The sequence below is a fragment of the Mytilus californianus genome, unplaced genomic scaffold, assembly GCF_021869535.1.
Source record: "Mytilus californianus isolate M0D057914Y unplaced genomic scaffold, xbMytCali1.0.p SCAF_14, whole genome shotgun sequence".
In the NCBI taxonomy this organism is placed as follows: Eukaryota; Metazoa; Mollusca; class Bivalvia; order Mytilida; family Mytilidae; genus Mytilus; species Mytilus californianus.
Genome location: NW_026262626.1, coordinates 23,389,158 through 23,410,499, shown reverse-complemented (window position 1 = coordinate 23,410,499; position 21,342 = coordinate 23,389,158). Strand labels below are relative to the sequence as shown.

Sequence of the window (21,342 nt, the reverse complement as noted above, 5' to 3'; positions counted from 1 at the left end):
TGTCAAAGCTCCACATATTTCTCAACTCAGCTGACAATATTGCTTTCTTCACTTCCTTTTACATGTCTTAGTCATGTTTGTTACCAACTCTAAATAATTACTATTAATTATAAATTAAATGCAAATAGTTGAATGTTAACAAACACTTTCAAAGAAAAATTAAAAAGACATAAACAAGTTTTTCAACTAACAACATGTACATGATGTAATTGATTCTCCATAAATCTGCAAATCCATATATAACAAAATTGTTGAAGTAAAAGTTTGAAAACAAATAACATATATATTACAATAATATTAAACATTATGTTAAATGTACTACACAAAAAAAAAACAAATAAATTTTAATAAACATGATAAATAAAATATAATAAATAAAGAGACAAACTAGAGATTCACTTAAATCATATAAAGGAGAAGGTCTGGTAAGGGCTTATTTTGGCCTAAAATTTGAAGTACATCTGATAAAAGATTTTTAACATTTTTTAAATACTTAAGTGTCTTCTTCTGTCGTTTCAATCATTTATTGTAAAAGATTTGAACTGATTTGGCCATTAAATACGCCTTAATTCAAGCTTTAATATGAAAAAATCTATCAAATAATGAAATATGCCACAAAACGTCACTTTTCAGATGGTTTTTGTCTAATATGGAAGTGGCCGCATTCGTGTTCATTCTCAACCTTTATATATGTTATGTATCATCATCAAATACAAGATATATTTAAATATTAAGACTGAACATAAGTGTGGCCACTTCCATTTTAGACAAAGACCGCTTAAAAATAAGCACAAATGCTGAAATTGTGAAGATTTAAGTAATTTTACATGAATTAATGATATTAGTAAACTGATGCATGTGCATTGTATTGTCAAAAACAGCCCATATTTATGTAACACATTCCTCTTTCCAATAAATAGCTTACAGTTTACATCTTTAACAAATTTTTGAAATGCTATATTTTGGGGCCAAAAAAGGGTCTTACCAGGCCTACTCCTTTGACTAGATTAAAGATTGCACTGGACTACTAGTACATATTTTATGCATGAAGAATGATAGAACCTGACAAAATATATATACTGTACATAACATACATATACATTATATGTACCTTTACATGTTTAATACATAAAAACACAATCATGACGATAAATGTACAATTGCTTTTTGTTGGACATACAAATGACATATGAAATTATTCAAGAGAGTTTTTAGAAATCTAAAGAAATATGAAATTCATCATGTTCATTAAGCATGTTAAGTTGTAGGGTTATTTTGGTGTTCAGTTTTGTTATGGCTCTTAACAAGAACAGGGTATATCAGATGTCACATATCCATTATACATAAATAAAAAGAAGTAAAAGTATTACATGGTATTAGCAGTACTGAATACCTGCCTGCATGTACATGTACCAGGCTGAGCATGATCAGGGGAGTTACTTTAATCATTTCGATTTTTTATCATCTATTCAGAAATTTTTATGCAAACAGGAGATATCTATCTTTACTTTGCCAAATTTAAACAAAAATCAGAGAATTCTATCATATATTTTGTACTTCCAGTAAACACTACCTCCCCAATTGCAAGTAGCCATAATCATGATAATATTATATTTCAATTTTCCAATTGACAAAAGATAAACAATCCATTTAAAAACATTTTCATCATCACAATATACACATGATACATGATAAAAACATAATACTTATTTTGAAAAAAGCAGGTTATCCTTTCTTTCATCGTTGTAGCATGTTACAATAATATATACCAGTAATTGCACCTATCTATAACTCTCATCTATCAATATACTGTAAATTCAGAAATTATTGCCTGCATTTATTATTGCAATTTTTGAAGGATGGACAAAAATGCGAGATTAATTATTGTGATTTCAGGAAAATATGCATACAGAAATATGTATCAGATATCAAAATGCGAGTTCTTATTATTGCGATATTCGCCCTGTCGCATTATTCACATTAATAAAAACCTCGCAATAATTTCTGAATTTACAGTAGACGATTTAACGTGGATCACTATCATATATGTCAGCCGCACGCTCGTAATTTGTAGAACAACAGTTAGTTGTTTGAAGCTGAATGTCTTCATCCTCAATGTTGTCTCGTATTTTACTTGGTTCAACAAACACAATCCAGTCAAAGTACAGGGCATTCAAACTAACCAAAGCTGAATTTTCAAAGACCTTCGATTTGTTCTCCATTCTAATTCCATGAAGATAAGCATTTGGTGATGGAGCTTTCACTTTTCGTATGCTCCCTCTCTCCTCCCCATAGGGTCCATACTGTGTTCCAAAATTGGAAATGAACTTCAAACTTCTGACCCGTACAGCTGTCTTACAAAAGTGGACTTCCACGATCACCTCATTCTCTCTTAGGAAGAAGTCTTGGTCAGAGGTCACCACTGGAACATTTTTACGACTTCCATAGGTCTTCTCTTCCCCGATCATGTAGGAAACTGATATGCCAGCTAGCTGTGACGGTGTGTAACCAAACCAAATACGAATCTTCCTGATTCTATCATTTACAGATAAATTATCAAAATAACTGTAGCCTTTTCGCAGACTATTGTTGGAAAATACTCGTTTGCACATGGAGGAAAATTTCCTACAAATTTGATTGAAAAGTTGTGGTTCACCTTCTTGTTTGAACTCCCCACTCAAATAATTTCTTACAAGAAACTGTTCAACTACAGTTTTCACTTCAACTCCATTTAGCTTTTTCCTCCATAATTCAAACATATCATATGCATCAAACTGAGTGATCTCTGAAAAATTCACCACCTGAAGTAAAGTTTTAACCTCTTCCGCTTTTAATTCGCAAAATTCAGAGTAAAGTCTTATCAAATTCAGTATATGAACCTCCGGTTTCTCAGCTGGTATGCCACACTCCAAAACAGTCAAATCAACGCATTTCAATAAGTATAATAAGTCGTCATAAGGGATGCTCAGCAAAACATTGTCTCGTAAAGTGAAACTGAGAAAATTCTCTGAAACATAGTGGCACACACTTGAAAACAACTTCGGCAAATTATGTTGTATTGAAAAAGACAATAGACAAACAACGTTTTCAGATGTTAAGTGTTCTGAAATATACTCTTCACATTTGATACTTATGAAAAGAATCTGGAGAAAATTTGATGCTACTAGCAAATCCTGGACATTTTCGTCAGTGATTTCTACATCTCCTGTGTAAGCGTACTCCACAATGGCTTCTAGACATTCTTCTGTGACAACATTAGGATCTAATTTGCAGGTCTGACAAGCATCATCAGAATATTTGAACAAGCTAGTGAAATAGTCTGAAACCGAGGTCAGGATAAGTTTGTGAGCACTTAAAGATGTGTTTCCAGAGGTCAAGGTGATGTCACAATAAAGTCCTTCATTTCTAGCTCTGTTGATTTTGGAAATAATATTTCCATGGCGATTTTGATCTGAATATTTCACCATTTTATTAAAACTTTTGATCTGAAAAAAAAAGAAAAAGGATATATTAGAAATGGAGAGTTCATATTTGAAGTTATTTGAGCTTGAGTTATATCCCTTGGCTGCCATTTTGGAGGGAAAACTGGTTGATTTTCTTATTGACTAATTAAATTTAAACATCTGGTAAACATGCATGTATGCAAGTGTGGTAAAAAAAATCTTACTAGATAGCAGCAAAGAATTATCTATACAAGGTTTCAACTTTACACAAATAAAAATTGTTCAGAAAACAGTTCAATAGTCAGTATTGAGTTGATTTACGACTTAATTTGTGCACATGAACCTCAAACATGGCGGCAAATTTAAAAACTCACACTCAAATTACATGTACGTACATATATACATGTATTGAAAACAATCTATAAATTGATATATACATGTATAATGTCATATGTTTCAATTCAATTAATTTAATCAATAAAATGATTTTCTTGGTTTTACCAAAATCTGCATGTTAAAGGACGGGTGCATTGGGGAATATTTTTTTTTACGTTTGTGCGCAGCTTTTGCGCGCATTCAATTTACAGGTAACACAGGTAAAATAAATATAATTCATAATAAATATGACTATAGTTAATATGAATTTTGAACCTGTTCTACATTTTGTATTTGTAAATTAAAATTATATATTTTTCATATTGAATTCTAAATAAATATACAGTGATCATGAGAAATCCTGTAATAGCTTAAGACTAGACATACATGTTAGTTAATTGCAAATATTTCAGAGTAAATAGCATTCTGTTTCATAATTTTACCAAATAGCGATTTAACAAATTATTTAAGCAAGTTTGTAAAGTTGCGTCAGGGCACACAAATATGAAGTTTCGTTTGTCAGAAACAAATCGGGGGGAAATCATTTGTGTACGATGGATTTACTATTTGTATCGACGAAACACTTTTTGTGCATGTTACGACATGTCTGTTCAAAGTTTTGATTTTTCTACCCTATATACCACTTTGCCTCATATTCTTATTAAGAAAAATTTCACACACCTAATTAAATGGGCATTTAAAAAGTCGGAATGCAATATGTTCAAACTCTTTTAGGTCATTTTTTAGAAGCAACAAACAAAAGAACTATGTCAATTGGACATGCTTTGATACAATATCTGCCCTTGAATTTTTACTTGATAACATTTTTGTTTGCTTTGGAGATTCAGTATATCGTCAAGTTATCGGAATTCCAATGGGGACTAACTGTGCACCACTTATTGGGGACCTGTTTTTGTATTGTTATGAGTTACAATTTATGACTAAAATCAGCAAAGACCCATCGAAACAACATCTGATAAAAAAATTTAACAATACTTTTAGATATTTGGATGATATATTGGCTCTGAATAATGACGACTTCAGTATGTATACTAAAGAAATTTATCCTGTTGAACTTACTTTAAATAAAGCTAATACTAACAATGACCATTGTCCTTTCCTCGATCTTGATATCTATATCATTAACGGGAAGCTTAATACAAAAATTTATGATAAAAGAGATGATTTTTCATTTCCTATCGTTAACTATCCATTTTTAGATGGTGACGTTCCCTTGTCACCATCTTATGGTGTTTATATATCTCAACTTGTACGATTCACTCGTGTATGTAACAACGTATTAGATTTTAGCGAGAGAAATTTATGTATTACTGAAAAATTATTACACCAGGGTTTTCGATATCATAAACTAGTCAAAACATTTAATAAACTTTATCATCGGTATAAGGACATCATTCTTAAATATAACTCAACATGCAGAAATCTTATACGTTCGGGTATTTCACATCCAATCTTTTATGGTAATATTCTTTACAAAGCATAAAAATGTCAGTATTCACCTCAAAAGCTAACAAAACCTTTAAACAGACTTATTAAGAAGGGATATAGCTACGATACTGTTGTCAGGTCATTAAAGATTGCATATTTTGGCTTTAATATTGATTCACTTATAGGGTCTTTGCATCGGAATTAAACACATTTATTTTAAAACCAGTTGTCATGTTTGTTGGCATGACACGGGTTATATTCTTCTCATATATTTTATGACGGTATAATACTAAACCCCTAACAGGAGGGATTATGCCTGATATTCATATGATGAAGACATAATCTTTCAATCAGTTTAATTGAGGTCTGGAGCTGGCATGTCAGTAACTGCTAGTAGTCTGTTGTTATTTATGTATTATTGTCATAATCTTTATTTTCTTTTGTTTCCCATTCTGACATCGGACTCGGACTTCTCTTATACCGAGTTTTACTGTGCGTACTGTTGTGCGTTTGTTTTTTCTACATTGGCTAGAGGTATAGGGGGAGGGTTGAGATCTCCAAAAACATGTTAAACCCCGCCGCATTTTTGCGCCTGTCCCAAGTCAGGAGCCTCTGGCCTTTGTTAGTCTTGTATCATTTTTAATTTTAGTTTCCTGTGTATAATTTGGAGTTTAGTATGACGTCCATTATCACTGAACTAGTATACATATTTGTTTAGGGGACAGCTGAAGGACGCCTCCGGGTGCAGGAGTTTCTCGTTGCATTGAAGACCCATTGGTGGCCTTCGGCTGTTGTCTGCTCTATGGTCGGGTTGTTGTCTTTTTGACACATTCCCCATTTCCATTCTCAATTTAAGGTAAAATCAGTACTTTTAATCTTTAGATTTTACTATGTTTATTTTTACATTTTTATCTGTTTATATTTCCAGGACTTATTAAAAAGTGCTTGTGCACAATAAAACCATGAAAACGGACTTATCCTGCTCGAAAATAAGAGTTAAATAAATAAATAAGTATATTAATCTACCTGTCATGCCTGTATTTACCTGAGTTTACATGTAAAAGAATGCGCACAAACGTAATGATTTTTGTGTGCAAATGTAATAGTAATGGGCGCAAATGTAATGCACCGATTAAGGACAGGGTTTTTTAATTGGTTGGTTTACAGATTTTTTACTTACAAAAGTTGGCTCAGTCAGTCTAAAAATTTTTTTTAAATCCTTACAAGACATACATGACATAAATCATTTGTAAATATGTATATAGATATAGGAAGATGTGGTATGAGTGCCAATGAGACAACTCTCCATCCAATTTACAATTTATAAAAGTAAACCATTATAGGTCAAGGTATGGCCTTCAACACGAAGCCTTGGCTCACACCGCACAGCAAGCTATAAAGTGCCCAAAAAAATTACTAGTGTAAAACCATTCAAACGGAAAAAACCAACGGTCTAATCTATATAACAAGAGTGCACACGCTGAAATGTCTCGCCTTCTTTACTAATCATTGATATTATGTTGATAGTCCTAAATATAAAGCTTTATCAGTCAGGGGACTTATTGAAATAAGTGATTTTTAAATCACTTATTTAAGTAGCAAATTCGAAGTTTTGTCATAAATTGTGATTTTGTAGTTTTACCAAAATTTTAAACACATAGGTTTAGATAATATCTTTTCATTAGTAAAATTGAAAAACATTAACTTTTTGCTTCTTTTAAGCAGCAAGGTTTATTCCTTTGATGCAATCATTTAGCTGCAAATTCTATTTTAGTTGAAAAAATGCTATAAAAATGGCTTGACATAATGAACTGATACTTTCTCAACAGATTTTTCCCAGCAGTGGGAGTATTTTTCCTGTAAAATTCAAGGTTTCATCTTATAGATTATGTAATAAAATTCTACTGTTCGCGATCAAAATTTCACTGTTCGGGGGTGTTGAAATTAGAGGGGGTTATTAAAATAATGATACTTAAAGAAGTGATTTTTTGGAAGGAAATTGAGGTATGATACTTAAACAAGTGATTTTTATGTCACTGTCCTAGATTTAGTACAAGGTCATCACCTGACATGGCCCGGTCATCCTATCAACACAGATGTTGGTTCTGATAATTTTTAGCAACATAATTAGTCCCTGGATCATTAGTATTCTATATTCAAAGCTACAATAAAATTAAATCACTTAGTCTAGTGATTAATTTGTACTACTTAAATAGGTGATTATTAAAGAAAGACAACTCTTACTTCCAACCTTTATGGACATAATGATACTTGAATCAGTGATTTAGAAAATCACTCATTTAAGTAAGTCCCCTGACTGTTTATTACAACTGTCACATAAACTTAACATTAACCAAGTAAACAAAACATTGACCAATGAACTATGAAAATGAGGTCAAGGTCAAGGTCAGATGAACCATGCTAGGGCCAAAAAAAAATATATGTCTGTTTAAGGTTACATACTTTAAAAAAATAGGGTAGGTAGGTCGGTATTTCAATTTTATTTTATTTTTTCATTTTTGTTTTTCTGACATGATTTTGAGTCATGCCGTTTTGTCTTGTCGTGGTCCTAGTTGATCATGGGCCGAGTTTACCTGTATTTTTAATGATTGGATTCTTTCCCTTGGTAATTTGTTGGAAAAAAATGGCGGCAAAGTGTTTATTTCATCACACGAGTTGCGAATTTCCTTAAAACAGCTGTCATATACACGATTGTGAACATTGGGATGTATCAGGCAATTGATTTATATCATTTGCAACACTAACTTCGCTTTGGACACGAGTTCAGTTTATTTTTCACTTTACGACAGAAATAAAATGACTTAGGGTCAGTGCTCAAAAGTAGGGTCGGTCGGGTAACCGTAAACAGAAATATATTTTTTTTTGGCCTAGGCAGGCATGTACAGCTAACAATTCTTCCATACAACAAATATAGTTGACCTATTGCTTATAGTTTAAGAAAAACAGACCAAAACACAAAAACTTAACACTGAGCAATGATCCTTGAAAATGAGGTCAAGGTAAAAAAAAAACCTGCGTGACTGACAAATAGATCATAAAATATTTCCATAAACCACATATAGTTGAACTATTGCATATAGTATTAGAAAAAAAGACCAAAACTCAAAAACTTAACTTTGACCACTGAACCATGAAAATGAGGTCAAGGTCAGATGACACCTGCCAGCTAGACATGTACACCTTACAATCATTCCATACACCAAATATAGTAGACCTATTGCATACAGTATAAGAAAAACAGACCAAAACACAAAAACTTAACTATAACCACTGAACCATGAAAATGATGTCAAGGTCAGATGACACCTGCCAGTTGGACATGTACACCTTACAGTCCTTCCATACACCGAATATACTAGACCTATTGGTTATAGAATCTGAGATATGGACTTGACCACCAAAACTTAACCTTGTTCACTGATCCATGAAATGAGGTCGAGGTCAAGTGAAAACTGTCTGACGGGCAGGAGGACCTTGCAAGGTACGCACATATCAAATATAGTAATCCTATTACTTATAATAAGAGAGAATTTAACATTACAAAAAATCTTAACTTTTTTTTCAAGTAGTCACTGAACCATGACAATGAGGTCAAGGACATTGGACATGTGACTGATGGAAACTTCGTAACATGAGGCATCCATATACAAAGTATGAAGCATCCAGATACCTTCCACCTTCTAAAATATAAAGCTTTTAAGAAGTTAGCTAACGCCCCCGCCATAGCCGCCACCACTGCCGCCGTAGCCGCCACCACCGCCGCCGGATCACTATCCCTATGTCGAGCTTTCTGCGACAAAAGTCGCAGGCTCGACAAAAACGAGAAACACGTATGAACTACATAAACAGACGACAACTACTGTAATCAGATTCCTGACTTAGGACAGTGCAAACATTTGCAGCGGGATTAAACGTTTTAATGGTACCAAACCTTCTCCCTTTTCTGAAACAATAGTATAACATCACAACATAGAAAAACACACTATAAAATATCAATTGGAAGGCTTAACTCAATCAAAAAACGTAAATTAACACACAATGAACGAATAAATTTGACCTGTGACACCTGAATGCAAATACACAGTTAATAAAAAATTACAAGGGATAAATAATTAAAGTCAAAAGTAAATAAACAGGTTTAAAAAAAGTTAAAGTATGATATCACTGTGAAATTTCAAACAATTTATAGAAAATCATCACTTTTGAAGAAACCTGTGTCATATTATACAGAGGTAAATGAAAATAATTTTGTTGTTAAGTATATACATGTATAAAAATTATATCGCTCAGCTTACTAACAATATTTTTGGTATGCCTTTTTTTGTCATCATTTTTAGTTCCAAATATTATTACTCCTCTGTTTTAAACATACAATGCATGCCATAGTCATGTAAAAGGGAAGGGGGGATGTATGTCCACAGAAAAACAGGAAAAATAAAATGGTAATTTTCCAAAAGAAAAAATTACCAGCTAAACTTTGCTTTTTATCAACTTTCAGGAAACATGGTGAATAATGAGCTTCATTAGTACGAAAACACTTGAAATAAAAATTGCAAACACGTAGCACAAAAAAACGACTGTGAGAGACCCTTATGGGTAGTCAAGGTCATTAAACATCCCCAGTACATGTAGTAACACGAAAATAACACTTTAACATCTGTTTCATAAATGAAACAGACTCGTCCGCTGGAAAGACAAGGATTTCAGTTTCATCCTTTGTCAGGCAATCCTGTTTCTGTTATCCAAATTGTCGAACATTTTTTTTCAATATATGAAATAAAAAAATTCCAAATTGTTTTCTGGATATCTTTTTCTTTTAACTTGACAATGAACATGATGACATCTTCCACGTTGGGACAGGGTCCATTTCATCTAGATGAGATGAAAAATCTTAGGAATTATATATGACAAAAAAGGAAAACAAACTTATTTTAACAGGTTTTTAACAAAGGTTTCTTTTCGCAAAATAATTTGTGCAAACAACATTTCAAGGTCAGTTTTGATTGTCTATTTTTAGAAACGCAAGCACTAGAGATTATTTTTAGATTTTTTATTTTATTAGAACACAATGTGTAATCTTTCTGATAAAGTTTGAACAGTCAGGGGTATGACTTAAACAAGTGATTTCATTATCACCTACAATTGTATTTTAGTGATTTGAAAATTTTAGTAATCACCTATTTAAGTGATTTTGTTGTTTCCTTTGATCTTCAAATGCTAATTTTATTAATTTTCCATATTATGACAAATTATTCCGGAATTTTTCCTACATAGATCAATTATCCCTAAAGTTCTCTTGTATATGAATTTCAGCAGTGCGCTTTATTGGGCAGTAAGTTACATTGTAGTGCATGAAAGCTTTAAAGAGTACCCTTGCTGTCAGGGGTAATACTTACACAAGGGTTTTAATTTACTGGTATAGGTAAATTATTTTTCCCATTTTTGTTATGTTGAGTTATATCCCTTAAACATTCAGATTTTTTTTTTACTTATATAAGTAAAAAAAGTCTAATTTTCTTCTTCTCTTGAATTTCTCGACTGCATTGCTCTAATAGCATGAATAGAGTGTGTAGTTGTCTGTCATTAATAGTTGTCTTTACTATCCATAAAAGTATCATTTCATGGATAATGAAAATCTCATTTGTCTGATCTTCAAAACACTGCTCATTTACAAGCCTCCAGGGAGAAATTTTTGAAGGCCTTGGCAGTTACTTTTACAACATCTTTGTGCAGTGGATTTCTTTGCTTAGTTTTTGAGATAAAAGGTTAAATTCTAATTATAAATTAATGAGCAAACCAGAAAGTTCTGTAACAGTAAATTTGGTCCTGTAGTAAAATTTGTCCGCCAGACTTTTTTTCCTAGTTAAGTAGATCAAGTCCATGACCATTATTTTACTAGGAATGTAAGTTCCAGGACAACTTTTCCTAGGAAAATAAATCCATAGCTAGTAAAATATGTCTGGCACTTATTTTCCTAGGAAAAAATTTCCTAAGACTTGTTTTTCTAGTAATTTTTATTATATTACATGTATTATGACAATTATTGAAAATAATAAAAACAAAACCACATTTTCTTAGTTAAGATTGGAAAGTTTCATTATTTTTTTCCTATTAACATGGGCGTTATAACCTACAATGACCTAGGCATGTGAATGACATGGACATGATGTCCTAGGAAAATTAGTCTGGGGACATAATTATAAATTTTATTAAAATATCAATGCACAACTCTTTAACAATATTAAAACATAAAAATTTAATTTCCATTGTTTACATGTAAATAATTTGTTTCATTAAAATTTACCTTTTAAAATAAAGGAGATGGACGTTTTTACCTAGGAATATTAATGACATGGACATGATTTTCTAGGAAAATTAGTCTGGGGACATAAATTTTATTAAAAAAATTGATACACAACTTTTAAACAATATCAAAACATAACATTTATATTTTCCTTTTAAAATAAAGGGCATGGACGATTTTACCTAGTACATGTTATATTAATGACATTGAATGATTTCCTAGGAAAATTAGTCTGGGGGCATACATTTTATAAAAAATATAAATACACAACTCTTAAAAAATATTAAAACATAACATGTAAATGATTTGATTCATTAATATTTTTCCTATAAAAAAAGGACATGGACGTTTTTACCTTGGATTATTAATGACATGGACTTGAATTCCTAGGAAAATTAGTCCTGGGACATAATTACTAACATCGGACTAAAAATACTAGTAAATTCTGTAACCATGGACTTTTTACACTATAGTTATATGTGTCTGCCCGGATATATTTTACCAGGACAAATATATCTCTTACATTTTGACCTCCCAAAACTTGAGAATTTAATGGGTTGTAAAAAAAATACTTGTATAAGTAAATTTTCGGAGGATTCAGGGGAGATAATTCAAACTTTGAAAATAAAATAAAAATCTTACAAATTTACTTACATCTTCAAGTAAATAAAAATGACTTGTATAAGTACTCTTACAATTAGACATGTTAGACAAAGGTCAACAATCTTAAGTAACCTGATAGGTCTTCTTTATACTTAGAATGATCAACTTCAAGGTTATGCCCTATCTACAAATTATTCCAGTTTATGCATACTTAAAATAAACTGTAAAAACTGACATGACTGACAGGCTCATCAAGCATTGTCAAGTAAAAGATCATTTCTGCATGTATATAGTTGTTTTTTTTTAAATGGAATCCTTGTCTTATCAACTTGGGCAGGATCGACTTATGGCTTGAACGTTATCAAACCAGTATTTGCTCAATTTTGGGTTATTTTCGTTACTACCTTTAAATATACACATATATATATATGTAGTCCATAAAATTATGACGTCTTGCAAGGCTATTTCATCTTTTTTCTGTGACGCCTTTTGCTGTTATAGAAATACGTAATTTAACATTGCAATGTCAGCTACTGTACTCGTATTTATGGTTATGTAATGTACTACTATACGTATAAATGTACATACAAGTACACATCAATACGAAGTAAAATAACAAAAATAATGAATGTAGGAAGGAGTCACTGAAAAAAATTTAAAAAGCCTTGCAAGACGTCATAAGTATTTGGACTAATAATAGTAATATATATGTAACTGGAAATTAGGCCAAAGCTATATAATCCTTGCTCTCAGATAAATATCAGTGATCGGGAAGGACGTGCGCCTTGCGCCATTTGCGCTTATCGACCAGAAATGGCGCATAAAGCGACAAATAAAAGCGCCCGCGTGGCGCATGATATATTTCACTTCGTTTTGAAACGTTGAGATATCGTCAAATGGATTTCCGATCGTATTTCGTGCCGCCATGTGCGAGCATGTAACAGTGGTTTGATTTTGTCAGTGTACTTTATCCGGAGGAAGAAAACCCCCAGTGATTTTTATCCACCAACAAAAAAACACTAGGTTTTTCTATCGGGGTCCAGTGTAAAACATCCACCAGTCATTATAAGGTTCTAAAAAGAGTTTTTTTGAAGGGGAAATATATATAAAATGTGGCTAAGTAGTTTTTAGTGTATTTGAAACTTGCATAGTTGATTTATGTAAAAAGTGGAAAGTTTTCATCCAAGGAATGTTCACACTAGTGTTTTTGTACAGGAATTATTGTACTAGTTATTTTATACCAGGATTAATTACACTAGTGCCGCAGTTTAGATCCATACATTGATGGAGTGATTAATACTCATTTTGAACACATGATAACACAATAATGCTTATTAACGAATAAGATTTAAATAATTTTTCTATGCAAATCTATAAAATCATATGCTTTTAAATTGTCACTAATTGTAATATTCATATTTATTGGATTGCTGAAGTTTTTCTGTGTATTTGCTTTTCGGTCGACTTAGATATAAAATCATATCTTCTATGTCAATATGAAAGGATGCTTCTATAATTGAAACTTTATGTAAGAGCAAATCTGCTCTTTAAATTTGGTTTATATCAAGTTCAATGTCCTGATCATTGATAAAGTATTTTGAGTTATAAAAATATCCTCCTCATCATCATCAATATTATTTACTGGATTGACTCAGATTAATTAAACTGGTTCATTTAAAATCATTCTAATTTTAACCCATTTATTTATGTAAACAATAAACCGGTCTAATATTAACAAAACAACGATATCAAGATCGACGCTTTCACACTATTTACATCCAATTCTCTAGCGAAAAACAGTTACCCGGAATAAATACACGGCGGAATGAAAGTACGCTTACAAGTACACAACTGTGTAGTGTTTACTCCAATGATAGGAGCACCTATATATTTATGGGACGTCTCGGGTGTTTTCCTATGGTAATAATAGCAACATGCGCTATGACTGATTACCCAAAAAACGTAATTAACCATCATTCATGATATAATTTTTTATAAACAACTTTAAATTTGTGAAAATTGGCTAGTACAGGCGAGAATTCTTCTCTAATTATAATCTTTTAAGTAAGCTTGCTATTATTTCGATTGAAAAACCCAAAAGCCTTTTTATGAATAGTATAGTATTTGTCTCCATAAAAGGGGCTTAACTGTCCTTGTCAATTTTTTTGGTCTTTGGCTCGTTTTGACATTTTGTAAACATGCCTTCAGCGAATTGTTGTTATGTCTTATCAGTTATCGTTGCTCTCTACAGTTATTCTTGTCATCGTGATGAAGTAATAATAATACAAGTGAAGAGGAAATGCCAGAAACGTCCTCTAATACGGAAAGTCTGGAATAAGTATGGTATCGACGAAGACCAAAATTTAATGTAAAAAAAAACATGAACATGAACAAGGGAACAGTACCAGTTTTAACATTGTAAATAAAGGTTATCGTAAATATTGCCCGGTTTGGAAGAAGTTATTGTATATTCATTGAAATTGAAATTACAAAATCACAGGAACAATATCCATGATATTCATTAGAATCATACTTGTAAGTACAGTGTAATATACACTTTTTTAATTTTTTTTTATTGTAAACGAATGGCCCACTCATTTGACAACATGGCCCATTAATTCTAAAAATGGCCCATTGAATTTATTTTTGGGGGCCCATAGAGAAAAAATCCTTCCAGATCACTGAATATACAGTGACACGATAAATCATTATCATAAAACACATCCTGTTAACAATAAAAATGTTTTTACATTCGACTGTCTGACAGTTTACTCTTCAATGTACCAGAAATCCATCAATTTCTATTGTTCTGAAGATTTTCTGTTCAAATTTCTGGTTTTCATGCTAATAACGAATGTGAACGGAAGTCAGTGAATAAATTATCTGGATCCAGTTTGTTGTCAATAATATCCATGTGTTTGACGGATTGTGCTTCCGTGTTTATACATTTTTTAAAAAGTAGCGACAAATATTACAGGCAAATCTATTTCATGACGAAAAAGGATTGAAATATATTATAAAAATAAAAAAAAAAAAAATACATCGAGGTAAGGAGATGACAGTTTAACAGCAATATTAAGCTGAAAAAAATATTAACCAATATAAAAATCTATATGCTAGGAAGCAGAGACATATATATACATGTCTCGGTAGGAAGTATTTGTTTTAGTCACTCACGGTCAGTTAAATCATAGATATATTTTATACTAATGTGTCATTTTTTTTAATGTAGAATTTTCAGTACACTTATATGCTATCCTGAGAGACATATAATCCAAATATATATATGTCTCTGATGCTATATATTTTTTTTTAATGGAAAATGCAGTCAGTGTAATTTAAGTGTTTAATTGAAAGTGTGTAGGATTTACATGATTTATGAGTCTAAACTGGAACATATATATATATATATATGGCATTCCAAATACCGTTTCGATTCCTAACATCACTCAGTGAAGAGACATTAATTGTTGAAATCCGGATATGGTGTACTAATTTTTGCACCTTTTGTTTGCGGTATACCATTTTTTCCGCAAGTTTATTGTTTTCTGTTTGGTAATAAATTATTATAAGATCCATTTTGTAACATCCGGTGATCCGTTTATTTGGCAATCGCCAATGGCAGTCAGCAGGGTTTAAGAACATCAGTTGTTCGACCTTCTAGTCAAATGCGTTTTGTTAAAATATATTACTTTTTCACTTTTTTGGTTTTTGGAAAATGTTGTTTGTGCTGTATTTAGACCCCTCTACCAAGAAATTTGTTTTGCATGAACACGTATGAAAATTGCGGTTTTTATCCAACGCAATCATAGGTTTGAACGTTGCCTTCAATTTAGACTTGTATATATATATATATATATATATATATACAAGTCTATATATACAAGTCTAAATTGAAAACAACGTTCAAACCTATGATTGCGTTGGATAAAAACCGCAATTTTTATACGTGTGCATGCAAAACAAATTTCTTGCTAGAGGGGTCTAAATACAGCAATATATATATTTATACTGTTCCCAGGTCTAAGCATCAATAATAGACGAGATTTAAATACATTTTGATAAGATCAAATATATATAAGTCGGATTTTTGCGCAATTTATGTGCGTCGTGACAGTGTCAGGTTAACATATTTCGAACGATTTTTTATCTGTTTTCTGATTGCTTTGAAATGGTGTTTAACGACCTTGACTGCCCATGAGAGTCTCGAACGGTCGGTAGATCGACCGTTAAATACTATTAGTTTCTCCCTATGTATATATAACAATAACATGAGTGCAGATTTCAAAGCACAAATTAAAGCATTATAAAAATTGAACACGGCACGTTTCTTGCCAGTGTAGAGAAAAAAGAATAATAATATAACACATTAAGTGAAAAAATTAAGTGCGTATCCTTTTAATAAGTTTTATTCTGTCTATGCTGTTACCAACAAATGCATTAATGACAGTTAACATTAGGGACCACATCAAAGTCCATCAAACGTTCAATGTAGGATAACAAAACTAGTTTACATAGATTTTTCCAAGAACCAACCCCCTTCTTCATGGTAACTTAATTTGGAAAATATTGATTAACTGGTAGAGACATATGCGCTGAAAGAATGATTTTAACTGCATTTTAGCATGTAATATCACGACTGTTGTTTCCCAACAATGATTGATTGATTGGTTGCTAGTTGCTTAATGTCCAGTGGCAAATATTTTACTCAGGCATATTCAGGACGAGAACAAGTTAACAATAGCATTAGGTAGGTCCTGTAATATGGATCTCTTTCCACGAGGCATCATATTTAAAGTCCCCATTCTGAATGGACGTGATATGTTCCGATTATCAGGTTGATATCGTAAAATATCAGCTGCGAGTCACAATATGAATCTTTTTGTCGAGTCAGCGCAGCGAACGAGATCAAAAAGGATTCATATTGTGTCGAGCAGCTGATATTTTACAATATAAATATGCAGACAACCAGATAATCGATTTATCGGGTTGTATTTGCGTATTTTGCATGATAGAAACGAGTGTTTTCTTTGTTTCACCAGCAAAGCGGAAGATGACGTGATAAGCTCGGGTCAAACTTATCAACGTCGGTTTATATATTAAGACGTCGGTGATATGTCCGGGTCAAAGTTATTAAGGCCTGGTCAACGTATTTGACGTCACAAAGCCGTGATATGCAATTTTATAAAGAGCTGAGCAGAGTGATACAGACAGAGGGACGACCGATAACATTCCGCACAATCAAATTAATGGACACCCTACTTTGGCAATGGGTTTACTGACGAGCGGAAAGATACCAAGAGTGATCATATTTCTATTCCCTATATATAGTCACCCTTGGGTTCCTCAACTATAAGTTATATGGTTTGCTACTGACCCCCTACGGATCCATAGAGGGTTAGTAAAATCCATAGGGGGTGAGGCCGTAGGCCGAGTCCCCTATGGATTTTACTAACCCTCTATGGATCCGTAGGGGTCACTAGCGAACCGTATAACAAATTTATCGCACAGAGAGCGTTTTCTGCCAAGTTTAGTATAAAATATCAAAATTTAACAATGAAAAATAATAACAATAACAATAGGAATTTATTAACACAACTACTAACAAGTATTTAGAGCATTTTCTTTTTTGAAAATACAATTCGGAATGAATGTCATTTGTTCAATGTTAGATTTTGAATGATTGTCACTTTACATTTGTTAAATAATTGTGGACCGCAGCTTGTCTTGTGTTGCTAACAGTAATGGATGATTCATTATAATCAAAGTCCCCTAATATAGCGTTCAAATCGAATCCTTCGAAATCGGAATGCAAACTCTGCGGAGTGTTTGCTTCAATAAGAACAGGTGCCATAGATCCATTTTCAGTAAGTGCTGGTCTTACAGGAGGTGCTGGTAGTGCTGGTCTAATAGGAGGTGCTGGTAAAGCCTCTATCTGGGCTGGCACAGCTCCCATAGTTACTCCTAGAGTTTGTCCCATTTGTAACTTTTCTTGCGTGTCTACCCGTTGATAAACGGATAGAGATTGTACGGATTTGTGACCGGTAACAGACATTGTCTGAGCATCATTAAACTTATTTTTTTGACAAAATTGAAGCTCCCGTTGCTCTTATGGAATGATTTGTATATTTCTGGCTAAGTTTACATGACAAACTCATGTCACTCATAAATGTTTTCAGCTTTTTCTCCCCAACAGGTGCGTTGTAATACCATATTTCGTTGTCATCATCAACAAAGCAGTCCCTTGGACGCTGCCACAATCTGAAATTTTTTTAAATGAAGAATAAAATGAAGAATTAACTTTAAAAAAATCTGGCTTTTCTCGACATTTAGAACAATTATGACACATACCTTCTTTAATATACTTTTGGTGAATTTTTTCAGCTGTGTTTTTTTTTTTTTTATTTACCCATGTTTTTTCATGTTTTTTGGGGTTTTGTTCTTATGATTGTGTTTAAAATTGTTTGACGATTGTAGCTTTTATTTATTGTTAAATTTACTTACCTATCACAATCAGGGTGCAGCTTGTCTGTATACTTTATAAAGGATTCCACTGGACAATACATTGAGCCTGGAATACAAAATTCTATATGATATAGTAAAAATTTGAGCTGCAGTCATTGATGATTGAAAAGTAAAAATACAAACCATTCCATGCTTTTGCACTTCACGACACGTAAAATAAGATATTAGATAGTCTGTGGATAATCAGGTTACATTTTCATTTTCTGTTTGTTTCGGGGGTGGGACTCTTTAACTTTAAATTACCCAATATTTTGGGGTTGTTCTTTATTATTTTTTTTGGGAGGAGGGGGGGGGGGGTGTAATTAATGATATATTACTAACCAAGCCTGATGATTATCAAATATATAAACTAATGTACCTGTAGCTTCTGGCATGACTCCACTTGTTGTCTCCTTATCATTTCCTCTATGGTTTTTGGTTAATTCATCTAAAATCTTTTCGATGTATCTCATTCCTGTATTTGGGTCTGTTTTCAAAGCAAAAGTTGACTTGGTCATTGTATGCATATTTTCTGCACCTCGTCGGCAAAAATACAGTCTTATATCATACTGGACTTTGTTAAATACATTTTTTTTCTGTTTGTTTCGGGGGTGGGACTCTTTAACTTTAAATTACCCAATATTTTGGGGTTGTTCTTTATTATTTTTTTTGGGAGGAGGGGGGGGGGGGGGGGGTGTAATTAATGATATATTACTAACCAAGCCTGATGATTATCAAATATATAAACTAATGTACCTGTATCTTCTGGCATGACTCCACTTGTTGTCTCCTTATCATTTCCTCTATGGTTTTTGGTTAATTCATCTAAAATCTTTTCGATGTATCTCATTCCTGTATTTGGGTCTGTTTTCAAAGCAAAAGTTGACTTGGTCATTGTATGCATATTTTCTGCACCTCGTCGGCAAAAATACAGTCTTATATCATACTGGACTTTGTTAAATAGTCCTGAGGGGGTTTGTGTAGAAAAGTAGACTGACTTGTACAGCTTCTCCCTGTCAGATTCCTGGATAATTGGATAGTGTTCAACGTTTCCTTTTCCTGCTTGTTTCAGTTCGGCCCTTGCAGCGTCAAAGCTCATGTTTGCATATCGAAATGCTGCATCTTTAATAATGTCAAAGTCCTTATTGTTTGGAGGTGCTTTAAGGTGGCGATTCAAGCCATGTCGAATCGATTCCAGGGAAGAGGTTTTATACATGGAACCATCTGTTTTTCTAGCATCAATGACATTGTCATGATCAAGGTAGAAATGAGATAACGCTTCATCCAAACGTTGTGTTGTAAAGCTTTCAAAGTCAGCTTCATGATTTTTACTAAAAAGATATTCCCTGAACAATTTTGCAGATAGGGTGTTACTTTTTTGTGTCTTTTCGGAGTGAATGTTCCGTCTTTTATCGTCAATGTCCTGATGTGTTGACGTCCCGAATCTCTCCATTTTGTTGCAGACGAAAATATGACGTCATATGTTGTTTGAAACGGGAGATAACTTCAATTAAAGTACTGATATTGTATACTGATCAACGGGGGACAACTCCCAAATAATTACTTGAATCGATAAGGTATTGCGTTTAAAATACCGTTCTGAAAATTCCAAGCGGCACATTAGTCATCTCCTATCGCCGCCATGACACCCCCTATGAAATCTACTGACCCCCTACGGGCCCATAGGGGGTCACCACGTGACGGCGTTAAACCAATCACAATGTGACAATTTACTCGAGGTGCGATAAAATGAATTGTGTTTAGTATACCGTTTGTATTGACTTTGAGCATACCTGACTGGAAATATTGATGTGCCAATGCTCATGCATCAACATTATTACTAGAAATTATTTTTTTTACATACACTAGTCATTGTGGAACCTGCAGATTCTATGAGCCTAATATAGGGAATGGCATCTAGTATGGATGTTTTTTGTTGTTGTTATATTTAATTCTATTGACGCTTATTGTCCCCCGCGCTACGCGTTGTGTGTGTGTGGGGGGGGGGGGGGGCATATAAATACCGGGTGTCCGTCCGTCCGTTCATCTGTCTCTGCGCGTCTGTCCTTCCGGTCTTGTTAGCGCTCTCACATGTACAATTCTTGCAAGATTTTGGTAATACTTATATCATAGGTTTATATCAGCATTATTTTTGGATAAGTTTGGATAGGCTGATCAACAATTTTTAAAAGAGTTATGCCCCTTTGAAATGTTAATGACATGGACAATTGCATTATAAGCGCTCTCACGTGTACAATTTTTGCCAAATTTTTATCAAAATTATATCAAAGGTTTATATTAGCAATGTCTTGGACAATTTCTTAAAATCGGTGCCGAACAAATATTTTGAAAAGAGTTATGCCCCTTGGAATTATTAATTATATCGGAAATTGCATTGCCTTTGCGCTCAGGCCTTCATTTCTCTAAGATATTAATAGAAATTTTAAAGAACAAAAAAAAAGTTTTTTTTTTATTTATTGCCCTAGGACAGTTAAATATGTGCAACGACGGGGACATTGGAACTCTGTTCTTTTATTTGCATAAAACCATTGTTTATTTCTGACCTATGGAAGTCAGATGATTCTGACTTGTTTATATCAGATATGTACTTACAATGTAAGTAGGGATCCATTTTTATTGTAT

The 21,342-nt window shown here is 32.8% G+C and overlaps 1 protein-coding gene across 1 annotated transcript; it reads right to left on the bottom strand.

Moving 5' to 3' along the window:
- Positions 1-608: 608 nt before the first annotated feature.
- Positions 609-15,050, bottom strand: LOC127724430 (uncharacterized). The gene is made up of 2 exons (XM_052231393.1): positions 14,946-15,050; positions 609-3,485 (listed from the first exon to the last, which is right to left on the bottom strand). Exon 2 carries the CDS (start codon positions 3,465-3,467, stop codon positions 2,025-2,027), a length of 1,443 nt encoding a protein of 480 aa, XP_052087353.1. The 5' UTR covers positions 3,468-3,485; positions 14,946-15,050; the 3' UTR covers positions 609-2,024.
- Between the last annotated feature and the right edge of the window lie 6,292 nt (positions 15,051-21,342).